Raw genomic sequence first — 21,518 nt, 5'->3', positions numbered from 1 at the left:
CAGTCGAACGGCCTTCGCTGGCATTTGGCTAAAAAGCGGCAGAGCCAACTGCAAAAGTTGCTTGCCTTTGGCCCCACTCCCACGCTTCCGTCTCTATCTACTCCACATCGCCCCTCTCTTTCTACGATTGCCGATGTGCCTGCTGTGACGTATTATTGCAGATTATTTGCTAGTTTTTTACCCAGAGATTCTACTCTTTCAAGGGGCACTACTAAATCTTTAAAATTCATTTCGGAAATATATATTTTTAAGCACCCACATTTTTTTTTTTTACAAATTTGTAAAATATATTATAAGCACAGTATGGTCGGTAGGAAAATTTATTAAATTGGTTCCTGATCATTTCTTATAATACATATAATTATTTATTATTATTATTATTTGGGTGCTCATATGTTTATATTTGCCTTAAAATATAAATATGTATTTATACTGTTGCCTGCCTTATAGAAAACCAATGCCAACATTGTATATGGTGGTCAGTTTAATTCCAAAAAAGGCCATTAAATCAGTTTAATATTTTTCGCCACGTTGCAAAATTTGACCACAAACCAATAACAAGTTTAGTTGGCCAATAAGTTAGATTGGTTGAATAAAAAAATCAAAACAAAATGACAAGACAGTAATTGCACAACCAAATTAACACCGAATTCGGGAAACAGTCGCAATGGAAGAGAATTTAAGACTCGGTTCCTTGAAAAGATTCAATTTTTTCTTTTCCAATTCTGGTGATTTCGGCTTATTGTTCCTATTGTTTTTGCCACTGATTTCTTGTTTTTTGTTTTTTTATGTTGTATTTATTTTATCTACTCGTTAGCAACATTTTTGTTTGGTTTCAGTTTCGTTGGGGCTTTTGTCCTTTGGCATTAGTTCTTTTGTTGAAACTTTTTCAGCTTTTCCTATAAGACCATTTCCCTCTTGTTTCTGTCTGCGTTTACACGCGCATTAATTTTTGCCATCTTTTTTTTATATATTTGTGTTCTAGCAAAGACTTTCGGAAAAGTTTGCGGCTTTAAGTTGAGAGTTCTCTTCTGCAGACAAGAGATTTCCTTTTGCCGGCTGCTGCTGTTGACATGTGAAAATCTTCTTGAGAAAGAGATAGCTAGTGGGCTTCCATATGGTGTCATTTTCATGGTTAATTAATAATGCACCAAGCTTGCCACTCAAGCAACTTGCAACTGCAACTGCCAACAGAATTTTCACCACCACTGCTTCCATGAAAAGTTTTCCCGGGCTGCAATTAAACCGCAACTCTTGAAATGCCGACAAATTCCCTTTTGAATTTGCCCAAAAAGGAGAACTCGAAACTTTTCTCGATATAAGTTGAAGTCATCCCCCTCCATTTCTGTACAAGATTTTTATTGCCCCAAACAAAAATTTCTCGATTTCGTTCGCTTACTTTTTTTTGGCCATTGTGGTTTTCTTGGCAAGTTGTTAATAATTGGCGATCTGACCAAAAAGTTTTTCGGTTTTGCCTACAATAAAATTGGTTTGTACCAGTTGTAAATGAAGTTTAGGTTTCTTGGGGATTAGCTTTATGTTGGCTAGGATTATATCATAAAGTTGACACCTTCTGAGAGAGGGGCATCGCATAAATTAGGGAGTTATGTGGCAAACGCTTTATTATTTTTATGCGAATTTTATGGAAGTTTATTTTTATGGGCTAGGCCTGGTTTTTATTGGGCTCCTTAATGTCGTGTGAAATTGGGGGAGCTTAAATTGATTAACATCTAAAAAATAATATTTCCGAAGTTACTGCTTTACCACCTAGAGCATGTAATTTTACCACATGATATTATTGGAGTGTATAGAACAAGTTAACAGGAAATACATAATACCACAAAATTACTAAAATTGCTTAAGCCTAAAACCAACAAAATTAACTGATATCTCGTTGATTTTCTTAGACCACAATACCGTTACCGAATATAACCTTTTTTCTTGTATAAACTTTCCTGGTTCCAGTCCCAACAACCATAAATTCGGTAGAACAGAAAATGACTAACAGCAGTAGTTGGAATAATAAAAGCAGCAACAACAAAAGCCACGCTCCACAGAATAACAGTCGCATTCTCAATTCCCAATTCTCAGTTGCAGTTGATGCCGACGTCGACTGCGACGGAGGCAGTAGCAGCGACTGAGGAGCGGCCGGCAAAATATTTGCAACGAACCGGCAATAGAAAGAGACCGAAGAAACAGACAGAAAGAGACGGACAGACAGGAGAGACAGACAAAACACAAGAGCGCAGTGCAACTTGCCCGGCAACTTTACACTAAGAAAAATAGTGGGAATTTGAAATTGAAGATTAATAATAGTGTGAGCAGCGATTTATAGATCAATCTTCTCTCTCAATTATAAATCATACAAAATTGTATCGATTATTTCTAAAACTGAAAAATGTGCTTCTCTTTTAAGTTTAAAAACTTGTTTAAACCGTCATACAGTTACTTATATCAACTGGAATCTTAGTCAACATCCAATACGTTGGAAATTATTCTCTGTGCACAACATCTGCTTTTGTCTAGCCAAGGGAAACCTGCTGGTCTGCCTCCTGCTTTTCGCCACTATTACCCCCACCATCGCACCTTTGGCTCCACTGGAGTTGCATGTGAGAGAGCGCCAAACGATAACAGTAAAAAAAACACCGACAGACACACTAACATTGCAAAATTACGACTACAATATACCCGTTAGCGAAAAATAGTATAATTTTGATATATTTCTTTCAATTAATTCCAATAATTCATATAACAACGTCTTCTAAGGATATTTTCGAGTCTTCTGGAAGAAGGTTTTAATAAAAAACTTGGAACTTATATTAGTCTAACTTCAAGTAACTAAACTTATCAGTTCTATATCTCAAAAACTACAAAAGTAACTCTGATACCCTGTAACCCGCCGGGTACTGGGTAATAAAAGCCCAAGTCTCGACTCGCATGAAACGCAGCGCTGCCCAGAGAGCGACTGCGACGCCGGCAGAGGCTTGACTTCAGTTTCAGATTCAGAGTCTAGAGCACGTTCGGCAATTAGTTGAACTTCGTTGCTCGGCCCGACGAGACGAAAACGAATTGAAATTGGAGAAATTCCCCAAAAAACACACAAAACCAGCCACGGGAAGAGCAGCAAACAGTCAAAGTGAAGAGCCAACAAACAAACATACAACAACAAACTCCAACGGGCGCGCAAAAAAAGCCAAAAACTTTTGACAGTGCACAAAAATCTAAATAATTTGTTAAAAGAAAATCATTTGCAAGCAAGCACGGCTATATAGAGAGGGTAAAAAGTGAATTGAACTTTGGCAACTTTGAACTTTGATTCAAATGCAGCAACAACAACAACGGCAGTAATAATGAATGGCAACCGGCAATGTCTGGCTGAAATCCCCAACCCCCTCCACCCAATTGCACATCCCTTTTCGACCAAAACAACCCCCCTTTGACGACGCCCCTGCTGCTCTGCCAGCGGCGACGTCGACGCCAGCGCCTCCGACAAATTTATCGATTTTTTCAGCCGCCACATTTGTTTGTACTTGCGTCGCGTGTTGTTGCTGTGTTTGCACTGGCATTTTCCCATTTTAAATAAAATAATATTTGTTATATAGTGTAATTAATTCCAACAAATCGAATTTGTTGATTAAAATATAAGGAATTTAAGAAAGAAAGCTTCCTGTTACGTGCAAGTTCCAAGTTGTGTTTGTGTGATTCTGTGTGTGTGTGCATGTCTGCGCTTGTCTGCCAGGATTGCCACCTTTCGCAAAAATAAAAGAGGAGCGAAGCAAGCTAAATACACGCCAAAAGCAAGCAGAACACTTTTTTGGTGGCCACTCCCCAGCAAGTTGAGTCAACGCTCTGCGACTGAAAAACAAAAGTAAAAGTTCAAAAAGGTAAATATTTTGGGAAAGGGAATGTCAATTTAGTAAGCCGAAAGTAAAAGTTATTAATACTGGGGTTTCGCACTGGTTAATAGATGAAAACTACACGCTGCACAAGTGAGTCTATTTAGCTATTATTCATGCGCTATTAATAAACTTTTTATGACTAATTGAGGTACACTACAAAAATAATGTCTCACGAGTTTGACATTTTCTTGATCTTAAAAATATTAACATTTTTCAAGAGTTAAAAAAGTCTTTAAACTTTTCTTTGTAATACTGTTAGAAAAAATTAAGAATAATTTCAAATGGCAGTTTAAAAATGAAAATTTTGTGTGTAACATTTTCTAAACTTTTCCTCCTGTAGTCGACAAATTTTTATTCTGAGTGTAGAGCGCTATCACAATATCGCGATAATGCTTTTCCCATTTCGCGACTGCAGAATCACTGCAACAGTTTGAGGACGTGCCAACACCAACGCGACACCAAACGCCACCCCTCCACCCCCTGCCATTCTATTGCCGCCACCCGTCCCATTTCCCATCATCATTATAGCCGCTGTCAGCGTCATCGCCATTCGCCTACTCGTTGCCTTTGCATTTCAGCCAGCGTCTTTTTGGCGGGGGCGTTGTGGGCGTGGCCGGAGAAGGGGCGCAGGGGTACTCTTTTTGGGGCTTGCCAGGAAGTTGCGCTAATTTTGAGCGGAAGTTTATTGCCAGCTTCATAATTTGTCTGTCGCTGCTGCTGTTGATTCTGCCGCTTTTCCGCCGCCCTCCCTTTACTTTATCACTTTTCCAGCTGCTGCGGCTCCTGCGGGTGCTTCTATTTTGATGGCAATTACTGTACGTTCTGACTAAAATGAAATTCTGCCTGCCTAATCCCATTAAATATCTCGTGAATTGCGCTAATCAAGTTGTTAATTTAATGTTTGCTAAATTTTTAATTGAATTATGAATAAATGAAATTTCATTTCCAGCCCTCCTTGATGACTCTATCTCCCTCTGACTTCATCTTCGCTGTTTGTCTTTGTCAAGTTGATTAATTAAAATGAATTACATGTTGAATATTGTACAAAAGCCTCTTCTGTGTAACCAAATTGGCGGAGTATTGAAACGGGTAAACGGCGGGAAGGGAAAATTGTTAACTAGCCGAAGTTGGGAAAATTTTTGACTAACGAATGCTGGAAGTTAGTTGGTCGTAGGGAAATGCAAAAGACTGATGCTGATGAGTTGACAAAGGCAACGACCGCAAAAATAATTTCGCAATTTTCTGATGCGCAAACGAAGGCATAAAATCGGACATTTCAATTTTTAAAATGTAAAATAGAGTGCTTCAAACTTTAAAAGGTTACTATAATTTATAAAAAGTGTATCCTTGGCCATTGTTAGGGAATCGTGTTTTGAGGCGGGTATAGAGAAGAACATGCTCAAGCAAAAGTGAGGAAACGGTGTGACAAAGAATGGTAGATGGATGGAGGCTATAGCGCATTCCAATACCTACTAGTATATATCTTGGTTCGCGACCCAACTTCAATGTTGTTGAACCGTTAGAAACGTCTTTGCTTCGCGTCATTGGAAGATGTTCTGCCCCCCGCGATTTTCTTCGCCCATTCGCAACCAGTTCTCTACGTTTTCCCCCTCTGTGAATTTTCACTTTTCTGCGAAGCTTTTTTCCTGTTTTTTCAGCCTTTTTTTTTGCTTTTCCTTTGGCGTTGTTCCGTTTGCCGTTGTCCAACATCCAACATAGTCTAATGCATCCGCTTAGCCTCGCCTCGTTCTCTGAATGGAAAGGCTAAGTCAGCAGCGCCAAAGCCAAAGCCAGTTAACGCCGAGCTGTGTTGGCCCAAAGGGGTTTTCCACGGCGCGGTGCGGTGAGGAGGGGGGAAAATGCGTTTAGAGCTTGACAGTCAATGCACCTGCTCACGGACTTTTCTTTGTCCGCATCCGCAGACGCCTCTTTCTCCTTTCGGGATATTGTCATTGTCTGGTTTTTTATCGCTGCTCTCTCAATCTATCTATCTGTACGTAGATACATATCTCTCCCTCTGACCAACTCCTCCTTCTTTTTCCATTTATTTTTTTTTTTTGCAGCTGATTTCCATTTAATTGATTTCACATTCCATACGCGTGATTCATTTGGATCCATTTCCACAAAGGTTGCCATTTGTCCAAATGGAATAGAAGTGAAGTTTGGATGATTGGAAGTTGAAACTGAGGAAGGCTTTTACGAAATGCATTAAAAATATGTATGTCTGGCATTAAAACGATGATTGTAATATTTAGAAGAGTGTAAAAAAATGTAAATGTTTAACAACTGCAACATAAATTTCGACAGCTCTTTACAAACTTATCATACATGCAAATATCATATGCTAATTGTTGTTAGCTACATCTTTGAAGTTTATGTATATATTTCGCTTACTACTCAATCTATTAGCAAGTGATTTAAACTTCAGTTTTCAATGTCATTAAGATTTCAGTTATGCTGCCCAACGTGACTTTAAACAACTACTGCCCCCGCTGAGATGCAAAATTGATGCTGTTACCAACCACGCACGGCTCTCCCCGAATTTTCACTTTAGTCCAGCGCAATTATGACCATAATAACCGCCATCAATTTCCGTTATAATCGCCAGGCAGCCAACCGAACATCGAGGGCCACTTATTCCATTGTCACCTTATACCACATGGTAAATGTTCATTATGCCCTTTTATATTCGCCTTTTGTGGGCGGTCGCTCTGCAGGGATGGGGTTAAAGTTAACGAACCATAAATCACGGGCACGATCAATGTCCGTATCTATATATCCATATGCCATGTCTTCGATGCATTCCATGCAATGATACAATGACATCAATTACATGCCATAACATTTTGCATGTGCAATTTTGTGCCTAGTGTCTGGCTCCCTTTCACTCCAACAGCAAAGGGGGGGTAAATATGGGAGGGAGGTTGGAGTTATGGGGACCTCCCCCCACTTAGCGCCAAACGACCGAAAATGGCCAAGGGAACGAACGGAACTGAACAGAACGGAAAATACAGTTATTTAAGGCCAAAAACAATTGCATGCCTCGCTGGCTTTTCGGTCGATTCTGCTTTTGGGCCCAGGCTATCCATCTATTACGACCATATCTCCATCTCCCTCTCGAAAGCCAAAGCCCCCATTCCCCCCTCCCCCTCGCCAGCACGTTTTTGGCCCACCCACTTGCAGACTGTTTAAATAGACAACCGTCTGTGTCTGGGGGTCTGGGTTTTCAGTCTGGCCGTGCTTTAATGCGTCGCTTTCCCCCACTTTTTGCTCCCTCTGATTTTCCAGCACCTTCCCCCCTCTCCTCCTCCCTCTGAAATGCACTTGAAATGCTTTTTCCAGGCGCATTTTCATTTATTTTATTGCAGGTTGTTTTTGCTGCTCTTGTTGTCTCTGTTACTGAAAGGTTCCTCTGCAGCGATATGCAATTTGCTTTATACGCTCATTGCCTGCACCGTCTTCCCTTGCCCTGCTCGCCCCCTTTAAGACCACAGTAAAAAAAAACCCACAAACCCCCTGAAAACCTGCGCCCATGCCTGGCCGCTGTCTCTTTCTCTTTCTATCTGTCTGGTTGCCTATCGAGCGCCGTCTATCTGTGTTTCATTCCCTTCTTTGTATGCCTCGCACGAGGCAATGGATCACGGGGGTATAATAGTTTGGATTCGTATATCTTAGTTTAATTTTTATATTATGTAAATATGTAAATATGTAAATATATTATTGTAAATATTCAATTTAAATTTGCCACCTTTATTAGCCCTTTAGCAAAGTGTTAGTTCTAAGTGTTTGCCTTCTTTCTCTGAATCACAGGGCACTAGCCATTCGACCCATTTCTTGTATTTACTTCGACTGCGTGCCACTTGCGCCTTTGGGGCCGCGTTCAACGCTCAGCGTTCTAAATTAAAGCCTGAAGAGGAGGCAACTGCAACTCGAACGTCAGTCGCCGCTATTCACGCCGCTCCACTCCACTCCATTCGACTCGAGTCGAGTCGACTAGTCCAAGCAAAACTCGTCTGCGGAATGAGACTTAACAAGTGGAAAAGTCTAAAACCGCAATCAAGTGGCAAACAGACAGACCAATACACACAAGCAATACTTTTTTGTATTATAGAGAATTTTGTTATATTTTTAGAAATTGCCAATCAAACACATAAACCAATCAAACAGAGTGGGAGGGGAGGAGATGGTTGGATGGATGGATGGATGGGGTTGTGCGGTTGTTACCTTGATGGATTCGAACTGACTGCAGGTTGTTACAGACGATTTGGCCCCGCCCACTGGACTGGAGCGCCCATCCAAGTTGGTCAAGTTTTTGGCCAACTTGTCCGCTTGACGGTTGACTTGAGCCGCCGAGTGGAATTGGCCTGACTTGTTGGCCCATTTGGCATTGTTTTGGCTTCAACACACAGTGTCTAGCATTGACATTCTTGAAATGCCAGCCACGCCCATTTATATCGCCATTTGCATGCAAGTGGGAATTTCACACTTTTTCCCCACCATTTGAATTAATTAAAATCGTTGCACTTTGTGTTCATTTTGTTTTAAGCCCAAATATGGTTAGCATCCATAATTATTTGTAAATATTTTATCCATAAGCAAAGTATCCCCTTTTTTTTCTCTATGAAATATTTACAATATTTTTAACATCACGGAATTTCATTTACTTTTATTCGCTATTTTTTGGTGGCTTTTTAAGTGCCCCATACATTAAATATTTCAGCGAACATCATTAAAATTTTGCAGAATTTTTTATGCCTCTATACATTTATGCACATAAATTGCCATTTGCCATTTTGCGGTGAAACAAACACAAAAACGAATTTTTCGTGAGTCCTATCTACCTTTTTATGATAGCTTTCGAAAATTTGCATATTTCTCATTTGTTTTCGGTTGTTTTTTTCCCTTCGTGTAATTGCCCGCCAGGAAATGGGCATAAAGGAATTATATTTAATTTTTTATGCAAGCATAAATCATAGGCGGAAAAGATGCGACATTGATATGAATGCGAATGATATTACAACAGTTTGCAATTCAATTTCAGAGTTCCGTTCTGGATTAGAGGTTCATTTGATATATGACCTGGATAAAAGACAAAATATAAAGTAAATACGAAGTTTATTCGTGCGGTAAAAATTTATTCGTTCGATACACGCAAGCCATTAAATATTAATAATTATATGATCGACGCTTAAAGAACTAGATTTATTAATAGGCTCTATTATGAAGTTCAAAATGTCCAGTAATGTGTATAAATATTACGCATACGCCTCGTTGTAGATTTTCTTAATTAGAAATTACTCGGACTTTCGGCTTCTATTACATTCTTTTTGAAGTATTTAATGAAGTTGAGCAGTATTTAATGAAATTCTTTATGTGGCTTTTAGCAATGTTAAGGATTTGCTACTTTTGGACATTACTCATACGCCACGTATTACGTTTTGAGTATATAGAAAATGTTAATTAACTGTTCTCGTCGTGTGTTTTTTATTAAATAATCTTAAATAGAATTACGTGACTTTGCTGCGCTTGCCAGACACTTAATTATATGTTGGAAAACCCACACAGACACTCTCATTAAGGTGCACATGTACGCACACCGCACACATACATACATAGATAAACACACACACCTTCAGTTCGTTTTCATGTCTGAGTGGTTTCCGAGGTTGGTCTTTGGGTTTTTGGACTGCTGGCGGGGAAGGAAAAGCGCTTAGCTGTTTTCCTTTTAATATATGCTTACCTTTTCCTTTATTTCATTTGGCTTTACTTTGCCGTTTTCATACATACATATATATTCACACACAGATACACACGCACACACCCCTAATCTCACTTCTGTTGATTTTTATTTCGTTTGTAGCCTTTCTTTCGCTGGAGGTAAGTATCTGTTTACATTTCTTTCTACACCTTATTCATTAAGTGCGTTTTGCCCGCGAGAAAGTGTGCGTGTGTATCTGTGAGCGTAATTGTTTATTTTTGTGGCCTGCAGTACATTTATTTAATATTTGTCTGTGTTGGCGAGGAGCCAGCTGCCACTCAGCGATCAAATTCTCGAGTATCCTAGTTTTATACTCTATGAGAATTAAGCTTACTTTGTTGATTATTCGAACTAACTCTCAGGTGGTACAGTATACTTAATCCAAATATCTACTTCTATCTTTCCCTAAAAAAATAAGGGTACTTACCCATTGGTTTGGCAACCCATATTTTGCACCATTGTTTTCCATTTCTTTGACTTTTATTATGCGCTTGCAACCATTTGGTTTAATAGAAATTTTTGCTTTATGTCGAGTGTTTCGCTGGAATTGAATTCGATTCAGCTCATTTCGGTATTTTGCCGCCCACCGCTGAGCCAGCAGCATTAAATTGGTGTGGCCAAGAAAATTGTTCAGCAGGGATAAGCTTTCAGCTGTTGGCTTCTGCCACACTGCCACTTTTTTGTTTTGCGCTCATAAAAAGTTCATTCGCCAAAATGGCCAAATGTTTACTGTGCTTCAATCTAGCTCCTGGCCAGCCCCTGCTGGCTGCCACGCCCACATTTGATTCGCATGTGAAATATTTGTTTTGTTCTGCTGTTGCGGTTTCCTCTAGCCAATTGTTGTTTATATTTTTGGCTTATTTTTATTGGCCGTTTTTGCTGGCATTGTTTCGCTGGTTGGTCTCCTTTTGCTGCCGAGTTGATTGCCTGGCTGGCTCCTTGCCGGGAAATTGATTTGCATTTGTTTGTGGGGTGGCAGGGAAATTGCAGAGATCTCTCGATAATTGAAAATTGTATTTCGCACGATTGAGGGTCAAAGGTTAGAGGGAAAAACTTCATTGGCAATGAGCGCTCACATAGAAATGGAGATACGAATCGGGAAAAGAGTTGAGTATATATTAGAGATGACAACGAGCAACCGTAGTAGTATAAAATATTGTGTTCCATTTCCACAATATAAAACTTTAGTCTTTGACCTTTTTTAAGTCTAGATATATGTTCAATTACCTAATTGGCTGCTTTTATATTTTTATTTGTATGACATTTTCCTGCTCAATTCTTTTACAAAAGTTTCAATGCAACTCACACATTTGTATTCTTCACGTGCAGTTTCGATGACCATTCTTGCTCATTTGGCATCACTTTGAGGCCATTACAAACTTAATGGCAGAACTTCTGGCCAACATGATGAGGTCACCTTCTGATCCAAAAAAAAAAAGTTGGAAACACAGGGGGAAAACTCGTGCATGAGGGAGTGGAATCAGCAGCGTCCCACCAACAAACTAAGCTTCACTTTTATTCAGTTCTGTGCAAATAGGAGAAAGCAGCTGCAGTTTGCAGTTGCCGAGTGAAAAATTTAATTACATGCAAATACCGTTGACTGTGCAGGGACAGTGGATTGTGGGACTGCTTTTTTGCGGCCAGGATCCAACATGCCAAAGGACCAAAGGATGATGATGCCTTGGCCAAAGGACAATCGTTTGACGGTTTCCTTGTTATTGTTGCAAGTGAAGTGGTGGCTCAAAAAAAAAAAACATGAAACAGAGTTTTCTTTTAGCTGCAATTGCAGCTGTTGTGGGAGCTATATCCTTCCACATGCAAACACCAACCACACATATATGTAAATCCTTCCCATAAAACTCGTTATTATTCCTGCTTTGTTTTCTACTCCTTTTTTATTCTCGGCTATGTTTTGTTTTATTTCTAGTATGAAACTCTTTGGGATATTTGTTTTATGCCCGCCTGCAGGTTAAAGCAAACATTTGCATATTAGCTGGATTTTGTACATTTTTTTCCTCCAGAGTGCAAAAACTTTTAATAACAACGATTTGATTCGACTTTAATTTAAACCAAACTAGAATTTATTGCATAAAATTGCAATATATTTAAAACGCATTTCTGCCTCAGGCAAAATTGCAGCCTAATGGAGCATGAGACTATGGTTTTCACTTGTTCAAATCGATATATTTAAATGTGTTAAATGGTTTTTATTTTGATTGCTTTAATGCACTTAGAGATAGTATTCCTATCTTTTTCAAAATTATTTATATAAACTATTCAATGTCATAGAACTTTTTAAATTTCTTATATATAATATAATATTTCATTGTAAAATTTTCCAAAATCAAACTATATTTATTTTCGAATGCCCTTCGGTTAGGGTAAAAGGGTTTCCAAGTTTTTGGCCTGCAACTCTTGCCGTTGCACATTGATTCGGTTGCAAAATCGCAAAGTTTGTGGTTCTGTTGCCGTTGGTTGCTGTCAAAGTTGTTGCATTTGCAGTGGGAATTATTTGCATGTATCCATGGTTTACACATAGTTACTGTCGTTGTCAGTTAATGTAAATTTGTTTGTGGTCCTGGTCTTTGTGTTGAACTAAAAACGTAAAATTTTTTCAGTTTTTTTTTTAAGGTACATACAAAAAAAGTTGCGAATAATAAACATTTTAATATTGATTTTAGGAGTATCCTTAATTTGCTTGGCTTTAATAAGTGGATGCTCTATTATATAGCATATTTAACTCAAATCGCATTTTTACGGCAACATTGCGTATACGTTATATTTAATTTGAATTTCGGTTCGCCAGACTACTTGTAGATAAACAGCACATTATATACAAGTTTGTACATAAGTTGCCCAATCAATTAAACAGAAGTTCGCCTTAATGACGTGTGCTTTGACTTTGTGACAGCCGAAATGGAGGAAATCCGAAGTGGGGGTATCACTTAACAGCTAAAGGTGGCGGGGTGTTAGGACCGAGGTTTATTTACATGGCCAGGTTTCTTGGGACCTGCCACGTCAAAAATTACACAAATTACCTGTGATGGTTAAATGGATATGTGTGCCTGCTCTAGTTACACAACGCCCCTGATTTACTCCCCACCCACTTCTCTGCACCGTCTGACAATTAATCACTTTGTCATAGGTGCCCGTCTACCTTCGATTTGCCGGCAAACACACACGGGCAGCCTTCAATCATTAATTTATCATGTGCACTTAGCAGGAAAATTGCGACAAGCCCCCACACAATTTTCCCACAACTGTCCTGTGTGTGTGTCCAGTGCCAACTTTGTTTTTATTTCTTTCGAGGTTTCAGAGCTTTGTTTTGCATAGTTCGTCGTTCGGTTGTCGTGGACATATGACGCCATGTGGGCGGCGGGGGCGTGGCAGTCGCAGTAGTTTAATTACCACAGTTGAGCAGGGGGCGTGGCACACGTGAGACTACAAATTAATTGCACCAACAGTTTTCCAGCAGTGGAACGAACGATATTTACACGCAAAATTAAAAATTAATGCAATCAGCAAACAGCGCAAAAAACTCAAACAGCCCATAAAGGATGTGGCACAAAAAGTGTGTGTTTTATGCACTTTAATTGTTCACTTGATGAAATTTTAATTGTATTTGAGTGAATGCAATTTATTATAATAAATATATGAAATGTGCATAATAAAACCAGAGCTAACCTTAAATTCTCTTCTCTTTTTTGTCGTTGCAGGTAAGCCGAATACTTAATTAATTAATAATGAAACGGTTAAAGGTGAAAGCAGCATTTTAAGCCAGCTGAAAAGTGGCAATGGTCAACTTGAAAACCATTTCACTCCGCCCGTCGTCTCTATTATCTCTCAACGACAGGCGAGACCACAATGTCAGTTCCGTGTCCTTTTCTTCTTCGTCCTGCCGCCGGATGTCGAAAAATGCAATTTTTAAATTTCCATTAATTTCGCGCTGTCGACTTTTGTGAAATGTTGTCGCTGGGTAGAAGCGAGAATCCAGCTCTCGAATGCAAAATACAGACAGAAATGTCTACGGGTGCAACAACAATGTAGCTGTTGTCAGCCATGCAAATAAGCACAGGTGAGATGGGATGCAGAAGAAGAAGAAGCGATCCGGTGGCACAGGTAACCTGCTGTCTAAGTGACTGATGCCCCAGAGTGTGTTTTTTCCTACGGAATCCTCGGGTAAATTGGGAAAATGGTAAGGCTTCTCAGCAGGCCGCCGCCGGCATCACAATTTTTTTTCCCCCGACTTTACCTGCTCTGTTTTTAATGACACACACGGACCACGCCCACTCGCACCGCCCATCGCTTGTCGAGTAGTGGCAATAACATAGAGATGCCAAACGCTTCAAGGAGCCACGCGTCCTGCGACTATTTTAGCCAGATATCCTCCTGTTGTCATTGTGTCGCTGAACAAGCGACTTTACACCGACAACGTGACATTTAATTCAAAATGTTTTACGCGCGCCCTCGCAACATCTCGTTTTTTCTTCTTTTCTCGAACACATTGTCCTCTTGTCGCGCTTGTTAGAAATGTTGGTAGGAAAGTCCTGCGGAAAGGATAACATGTCGGGACGAAATTGGATGTAGAAAAGCAGTAAGTGACAAATTGATGCTACTGAAAAGGGACTTGCAGAAGTCCAGAAAGTATAAGTATATACTGAATAAACAACTTATACTTTATGTACTTCAAATTTTTTTATTTATTGTCCAAATTGTAAATACAGTAAATAATTTCATATATGGAGGCGTTAAAAAACTACTACTATAATTCGTCCAATAAAGAAAATATCCATCAGGCCCAGGTTAATCTTCATCGTCGTCCTCTCCCTCGCCGCCTTCGACCTCACCACCGCCACCACCTTCCTCCTCCTCGACCATCTCCTCCGAGGAACTGACCTCAATAATGGGTTCGATCTCGGAGACGAGATCCTCCTCGAAATCGCTGATCTCACCCAGCTCTTGCAAGCACTTGTCGTAGTTCTCATCGAAACGGATATTCTCATTGAGCGATCTAACCTCCACATCCTCATCTGGAGGCAGTAAGGCAGGAGCTGTGCCCGGCGGACATTCCGTAATATTTCTGATCCGGAGCGTATGTATATGGAATATAGCGGATCGATTCGATTCCAGTAGGATCTGATGGAAAACACTCAACAGGCGATCCATATTACCGAACATGCGAACCGTGGCACTTTTCGGATCCTCGCCCTCCTCCAAAATGCGTCCCACTATATTGTGGCGATACGGATCCATTAGGTAGATAAAATTCGACTTCTTCCACAGCGAATACATCTGATTGTTGATCTGGAAGATTATGTAATCGTTTTGATCGAGAGCCTTCTCCAACATTAGATGGAAATCGTTGAACTTGTACATCGGCACACACTTCCACCAGCCCTCGTAAGCATTTGGAGTGAGCATAATCTCGGCCACAAACTGACCCAAGCGAATCTGTCGTGGAAAATCGTCGAGATCCATGGGTTTACTGAGATCCGTACAGGGTTCCCAGCAATTTTTGCACATATTAACGCCATAGCACATGACCTTGTCGTACATTTTCTGGTCCCAAGTGGCTGGATGATCGATCTTGGATGCCAATGCGGTGGCCACAGCCACCGGAAGAGCGCTACGATTCCTTAGCGCATCCTTTGAGTTTAGGGTGAGATGGAGATTGGACTTGACATAGGCATAATCGGAGGCAATCACATCGAACTGGCTCATCCGCATGCCATGTTCTCGCTCCCAGCTTTGACCAGTACTTCCAGGAGTGGCCAAACGAACAACGAGAATTTCTCTAATTGAAAACTTAGCATTCTTGTCAAGATAGCTCTCCTTTTTAATCAGCCAAACGACATTATCGAAGGACTTGAGGCCTAAGAGTAGTGGATACCCCTCTTCATTGTTCGGCTTCATGGTGGTTTTGTCCCTGCCATTCAAATCGAGGACCATCCAAACACCCTTCTCCTTCCAAATCAGGAGATACCAATTCGGCGTGAAGAACACTCCATATTTGGCCTTTTTAAAGAAGGCTCTTAAGATTCTGCGAAGATTGCGTATGACGTTATCGTAGCCATAGACCTCAAAGGGCGCCTCCAACTCCATGGCAAACTCAATATCGTTGATCTTAAAGTGGCGCGTCACCTTTTGTTCATTTTCATCGTAGATATCCGGCGAGTCTGATGCATTCGGAGGGTCCATGTTCTCGGAATCGTTAAACAAAACCTGACCCTCGTTCACCACCATGTCGATCGTGTCCGGTTTCCATTCATCGCGGCGCGTGTAATAGGAATGAGCAAATGCCTTGAGATTTGAAGCAAACCGGACGCTCTCCTGATTCGGAATGCCCGACTTTACAGCAGTCGTACCAGACACTACGCCTATGGGATAGCCCAACGATCGGTCGATATCATTGCGGCGCATTCGTGTACAACCCTTAGGATCGAAGGGTCGAATATAGGGCTCATCGTGACCGCCAAAGATCAGGCAATTCTTGAAGGAGCAGGGATTGTAGGGCTCCGGCCACAGTTTATCCAGTCGCACCAGCCTTTATAGGGATTTTAGAAATGGAAAATATGAATAACATTCAACTTACGGTGCATCGCAGGGCGGACCAGGTGGACAGGGAGGACAGGCAGGCGGACATCTTGAAGGACAGCAGGCTCCTCCTTTCATACGGTTAGCCATTTCACGAAGATTTTGAAATAGCAAAAACTTTTGTTGTACAGCAAATAATTTAATATATCCCAATTGAGTGTTTCCGATCGATGGCAGCTACTGAGGAAAGCGGGTTTCCTAAACCCCTGACAAGCTCTTGAAAGGTGGATCCAGTTGACTCGATTATAGCAATTTAGTTTACCTTAACTTTATAGACAAATTTGTACCACCTGTACTTCTTGAACAGATACAATCTTATATATTCTCTACTAATTACTTTACCAACGTTTCATTAGCCGCTCCTTTAATCAATTGACTAACCCGCTGAAAGATTTGATCTGTTCTCAGAGCCCAGACAAAATCACATCGGTAAAACCTCTCGACTTTCATTACACAAATTGCGTTTGCAGTTGCTGGATGGACGAGGCGGCTCTCCCACATGGGATAGCAAACTTATGATAATTTTTATTGTGCACACGCCAAGTCAGCAATGGAAATCAGTTGAGGGCCATTTTTGCTTTCGGCTTTTACGAGGCCGGCAGTTAATTCCTTATCCGGCCAACGGAAGAGACAGTTAACAGGCAACACGGATAAATGTAATTGGAAAGCTCATCAAGTGCTGTCGCTCGTTGGCTTGCCACTTGAGTGGGCTCGGAAAAGTATGCAAAGAATTTGTGTTGTGCTGCCATCGAGTTTGGTTTATTTTCCGCTGCTATTTTTGCGGTTTGTCCGTGCGGTTTATTGAAAAGCAACGCGGCGTATACGTAACGTAGCAGTAGAGGTATCAGCATCATCAACTGGGGAACCAACTCGTCGGCGAAGGAGTCACTGTGCTTAGCTAAGCTGCTTTGATGGCATTTACGAGCGAGTCCTTTATTGTCCTTTTGTTTTTGCTCCCTGTGTGGTATCCACGTAATTGGCTTACCATTCGAGAGGTTTTTGGGGTAAAAGTGTATAGAAGACAGAGTCAGAGTACAGTGCTATTAACAATCTCGTTGTGTGCAACGTTTTTATTTCGTGTCATCCAATCAGCAAGGATTCCATTTCAGCCCATACTCCCCCCTTTGGAGCACATGTAAGATTGATTCCCCGAGCAGCCATCAAAGGGGATTCCTTTCTTCCTTTTATTTTGCCATCTTCCCCTCTGAGATTTTTCATTTTTCGAGTAGTGGTGCTGCCGCGTGGACGGACTTCCTCCTTTCGATATCTACTCGGAGTGCAATAAATTTAGCTCGAATCGTAAATTTTAAACACTTCATTAAACAAACGAAAAGGAAGCGAAATCGCTTAACGATTATCGCCGGGCTCTCACCCACTCAATGAGCTGCCGTCGCCCATTACTGCCTATGAATGCACTGGGAGAAAAATATCAGTGGTTCATAGATATTTCAACTAATTTAGATAGATTATGTAGTCAGAGATGATACATATTTTATTAGATAATGAACGCTTTACTCAAATCAGACAATTTAAAAGTGCAATTTATAACAATAATTTATTTCTGTGCACTGCACAACTGGTCTTGAACATTTTCTTTCCATTTTCGGTGCTGCACCGAATTCCCCGTGGGGATATTCTTGGCAATGCAACCGAAGTGAACGGGAAAAACTTCAACTCCTCCTGGCCTGTGTGGACCCGCCACCATGATGACCAATGGGGATCGGAGCCCAACCTCTCCTATTTTCCCATTTTCTAAGCGCTCCGGCTGTCGTCTGGTTCAGTGCTCAATAATGATTTCCATTGCGAATTATTAGCATTTCCCCAAACTCATTATGTTTGCATTGTGCAAAAATTCGTTTCGACTTTTGCCATGGCCATCCACCTGAATCTGCTTTCCGTCGTTCTCCACCTTTCTCTCCGCCTCTTGATCCACATTTTCGACCGCCTTTCATCCCGAAAAATTTCCAAATGCTTTGTTAGTCGTGGCGGTTTTCGGTGGTTGCCAGAATTCTTGGAATTTTGAATGGTTTTCGCTAATGGAATTTCACTTCCGTTGATTGAGTTAAATTTCACAATTACCTTAAACGGAGTGACAAATACTACTTTGCTAGCTATTTTTAAATATGTTTCTTACTGTTTCTGTGCCTTAAATTCCTTTTTTATAAAATTGTTAAAATATTGTCCCATTTTAAATTAACTTTCCATAATAAATGAAATCATTGTGGAAGTAAGAAACGTGGACAAGCATAAAATGGGTTGAAAAATGATATTTCCGATGAGGAACGCCCATCATACTTGTTTAACCCACGCCATCTCGACCATTTCATTTCATTTCGTTTCGTTTATTACACGTCAATCGTCAATGAATGTCAGTTTGACAGTTCATAAGACAAATACGACAATGGCAGCGATGGCAGCGGATATGGTGGGATAGTTTTGAGGGTTTTCCAGCCGGAGAATATACAGGTGGGCAAGGACAGCTGCGACAGGATGTACCGCTGCGGACATTAATGTGTCAGCGTGTGCAGCTTCTTGTGGCATATGAGGGACGTGCTCAGGCGTCAGGACAGGACTCCTTTTCCAACAAGAAACGTCCTAGACCAGCCCATTCACCCACTGCATCCCTGAATAATGTGTGTGAATGTAGTCCGTAAGACGGAGCACGCAGTCTTTGGCCATTCCCGACGAACGTGTAAGTGTAAGTGGCCCCTGGCAAAAGGGAAGGATATATATGGGTGAATGCGGCAGGAGCAGGATGTGCCAGGATGTGCGAGATGCTGCAGCTGTCGTCGGAACATGACAACTTATTGGCATTTGGCTGCCTGCTACCCTGACATTTTGCTTCTACATTTAAGGCCTTAAACAGTTTCTAGCTGCAAATTGAAAATCAGATAAAAATGGTTAGCTGGGAAGCAGAGATGGCTATCAATTTAATAGATTGAAAAGCGTAGACTTACACTTAAAAAATAGGCTTTGCAATTTAATTTAATATTAAAGTCTAAGTATTGTTTCGTCACACGAAATGTGTTGATAAGAGCACATTTCCCAGCCCACGGATCTCTATGGCACCTTTATGAAATATTTATATTTTTCTCTGTGTACCATTGTGCTTCTAAGGACTTGCCTTCTTACAATTCTATCGCCTGGTTCCCTTATTGACATTTCCCCTCCCTTGTTGACAGCCTAGAACGAACTTTTCAATGCATTGTCATAAATCATTTTGCGGCAAAAACAAGTTGAACGCCACGCCCACACATGTGACTGCCACATGCCGTGGACATACCATTGTGAGTGCCAGGAAAATGACCGTGGGTGGAATGGGGTTGGGGGAAAATGGGGAAAAGCAGTGCGGGAAAATTCGAGGCAGTCCGAGTGAGAGAGAGAAATGTCAAAGTTGAGTCGGTCGAACTCTATGTGAAGTGGTGGGCATGGCTGGAATTCCCTTCCTGTTGGAATTCCACCTCCACTTATTTTTACCCAGCTGGCTTGGCTTGGCATATGTCGAGTTCCTCGGCCATACATGTTCTTAAGTACAGGAGAATTCTTTGGTGTTTTTTTTTTTGTGCTGCTTTTGGTTGCATTATTATCATCGTCATCTGGCCGATTTAAGTGGCGAAAACGGCTTGAAAGAATGCCTGGTGTGACACTCAATATTGCGTATACGCCGCATTGTTCAGCATTGTCTGCTGCTTAAAATGCCTATTTAATATGATTCGTTAGTTTTAGACCTGATTTTATGACACACTTTACAACGCTGATGCCTCTTATTATGTAAGTTCCTCGAAGGTTGTATACTTTTCAGTCCTCTATGTGCTATAAGCAGCTGTTGCCAAATGGATTTCAGCTCCTTTCTTTTTCGCAGATTGAAATTGTTCTTGGCAACATGAGATTTTGATGTTTGTAGAAACCTGACATCAACAGCTGTTGTCATATATTTGTAACTTGATCACGGTAAAGCCGTTTTAATATTACATATGGGACGTAAAGTGTGTGATGTTTTTTTTTTTTTTGTTGAGTTTAGAGAAAGACATTTTTATAATATAAGTATTTTCCGTTTATATGTGTGAAATAGGTGGAATACATAATAATATAAAAGTCCCAATTTTCTATTTGTTTTACTAAAAAGGATATACACTCCCTTTCAATTACTAATTAATTGTTTGTCCTGGGAATTTGTTCATTTCTTATATATACATCTTCCTTCGCTTTCTGATTAGTTCAACCTGATATCCGAATTTTTTTTTCTTTACCCCCTTCTTGGGTCTCATTAAGCAGCCATTTCTCAAATTCTCTCTCACGTGCAGCACAAAATGGCTGGCACTTGCTTTTAGCTGCTGCTCGATGTCCTGATTACTGGCAACTGCTTCCGTTTTTAATATTTATAATCCAGTGTAATTAAGACGAGAGCGCCAAAGAGTCGCGTACCAAAACGAAACGAGGAGAAAAATGTAGCATTAATTACCAGGAAAGCTTTTTATGGCAAGGACCCAGCAGGACCAGCGGCGAAGAAAGTATATATACTTCGTACATATAAAAAAAATGGGAAATGCATGAATATAAATGCGTATCACTTGAGAAATGTATAATTAGTGGCAGTTAATAACTTTTTCGCGAGTTCTCACGCACCGAAAGAGGTTGAAACCGCCGCACGCACTAATTAAATATAAAGTGGTTAGTGGGTTGGGTTGGGAAAACAAAAAATAGGGGTTGGTGGATCGGCCAACCGTGCCATAAATTATAAAAGCCAAAAAGTATTTTTAGTTGACCTCAAGATGGTTGGCGTGGGGGGTATTAAAAACCGCAAAAGCAAGTTGACAAAGAGCAGAGTACGCTGGAAAATGCGTCTCAGATTGAGATAAGTTTCATCCCGAAAACCCCACAGCCACTCCACGTGCAAAAAGTCCTTTGCCCGTTATTCTTGGCCTAATTTGTGGTTTTCCTTTTTGCCCTTTAGGTCTAAATTAGCTTCATTATTGTAATTAACTTTGTTTGCGCGCAGCATTCGCTGTCGTCGTTTCTGGGCTTTTGTTAAATTTGGCAAATTAGTTGTACGCTTTTTTGTGGAAGGAGGGGGGATTGATTGTCTGTCGGGATAATTGAAACCTTAAACAAATAGCCTTCGATTGAGCTTTGCAATCGACTTTGATTTGATTAGATTTATCTTGACGTTTTGCCTCAACGATGTTTCCTTTCTATTTTTATCTAAAATTGTACTCATTACAATGAAATTGGGAAATGGTCTTTTCTTCAATTAAATAGATTTTTCA

At 40.6% G+C, this 21,518-nt stretch overlaps 2 protein-coding genes across 3 annotated transcripts in view; one reads left to right on the top strand and one right to left on the bottom strand.

The window, feature by feature from the left end:
* LOC6610863 (protein alan shepard) overlaps positions 1–21,518 on the top strand; it is a 121,778-nt gene that overhangs the window by 25,855 nt on the left and 74,405 nt on the right. The gene's annotated exons all lie outside the window — the stretch shown is intronic.
* LOC6610864 lies at positions 14,348–16,468 on the bottom strand. The gene is made up of 2 exons (XM_002035394.2): positions 16,250–16,468; positions 14,348–16,201 (listed from the first exon to the last, which is right to left on the bottom strand). Exons 1-2 carry the CDS (start codon positions 16,339–16,341, stop codon positions 14,461–14,463), a joined length of 1,833 nt encoding a protein of 610 aa, XP_002035430.1. The 5' UTR covers positions 16,342–16,468; the 3' UTR covers positions 14,348–14,460.

Source organism: Drosophila sechellia, chromosome 3L (genome assembly GCF_004382195.2).
Source record: "Drosophila sechellia strain sech25 chromosome 3L, ASM438219v1, whole genome shotgun sequence".
NCBI classification, from domain to species: Eukaryota; Metazoa; Arthropoda; class Insecta; order Diptera; family Drosophilidae; genus Drosophila; species Drosophila sechellia.
The sequence above is the reverse complement of the archived record's forward strand: the minus strand, read 5'-3'. Positions and strand labels throughout refer to the sequence as shown.

Coding starts and splice junctions, on each gene's coding strand:
- LOC6610864 (XM_002035394.2), bottom strand. CDS start 16,341: ATGGCTAACCGTATGAAAGGAGGAGCCTGCTGTCCTTCAAGATGTCCG. Junction 16,202..16,249: donor GGTCCGCCCTGCGATGCACC/GTAAGTTGAATG, acceptor ATCCCTATAAAG/GCTGGTGCGACTGGATAAAC.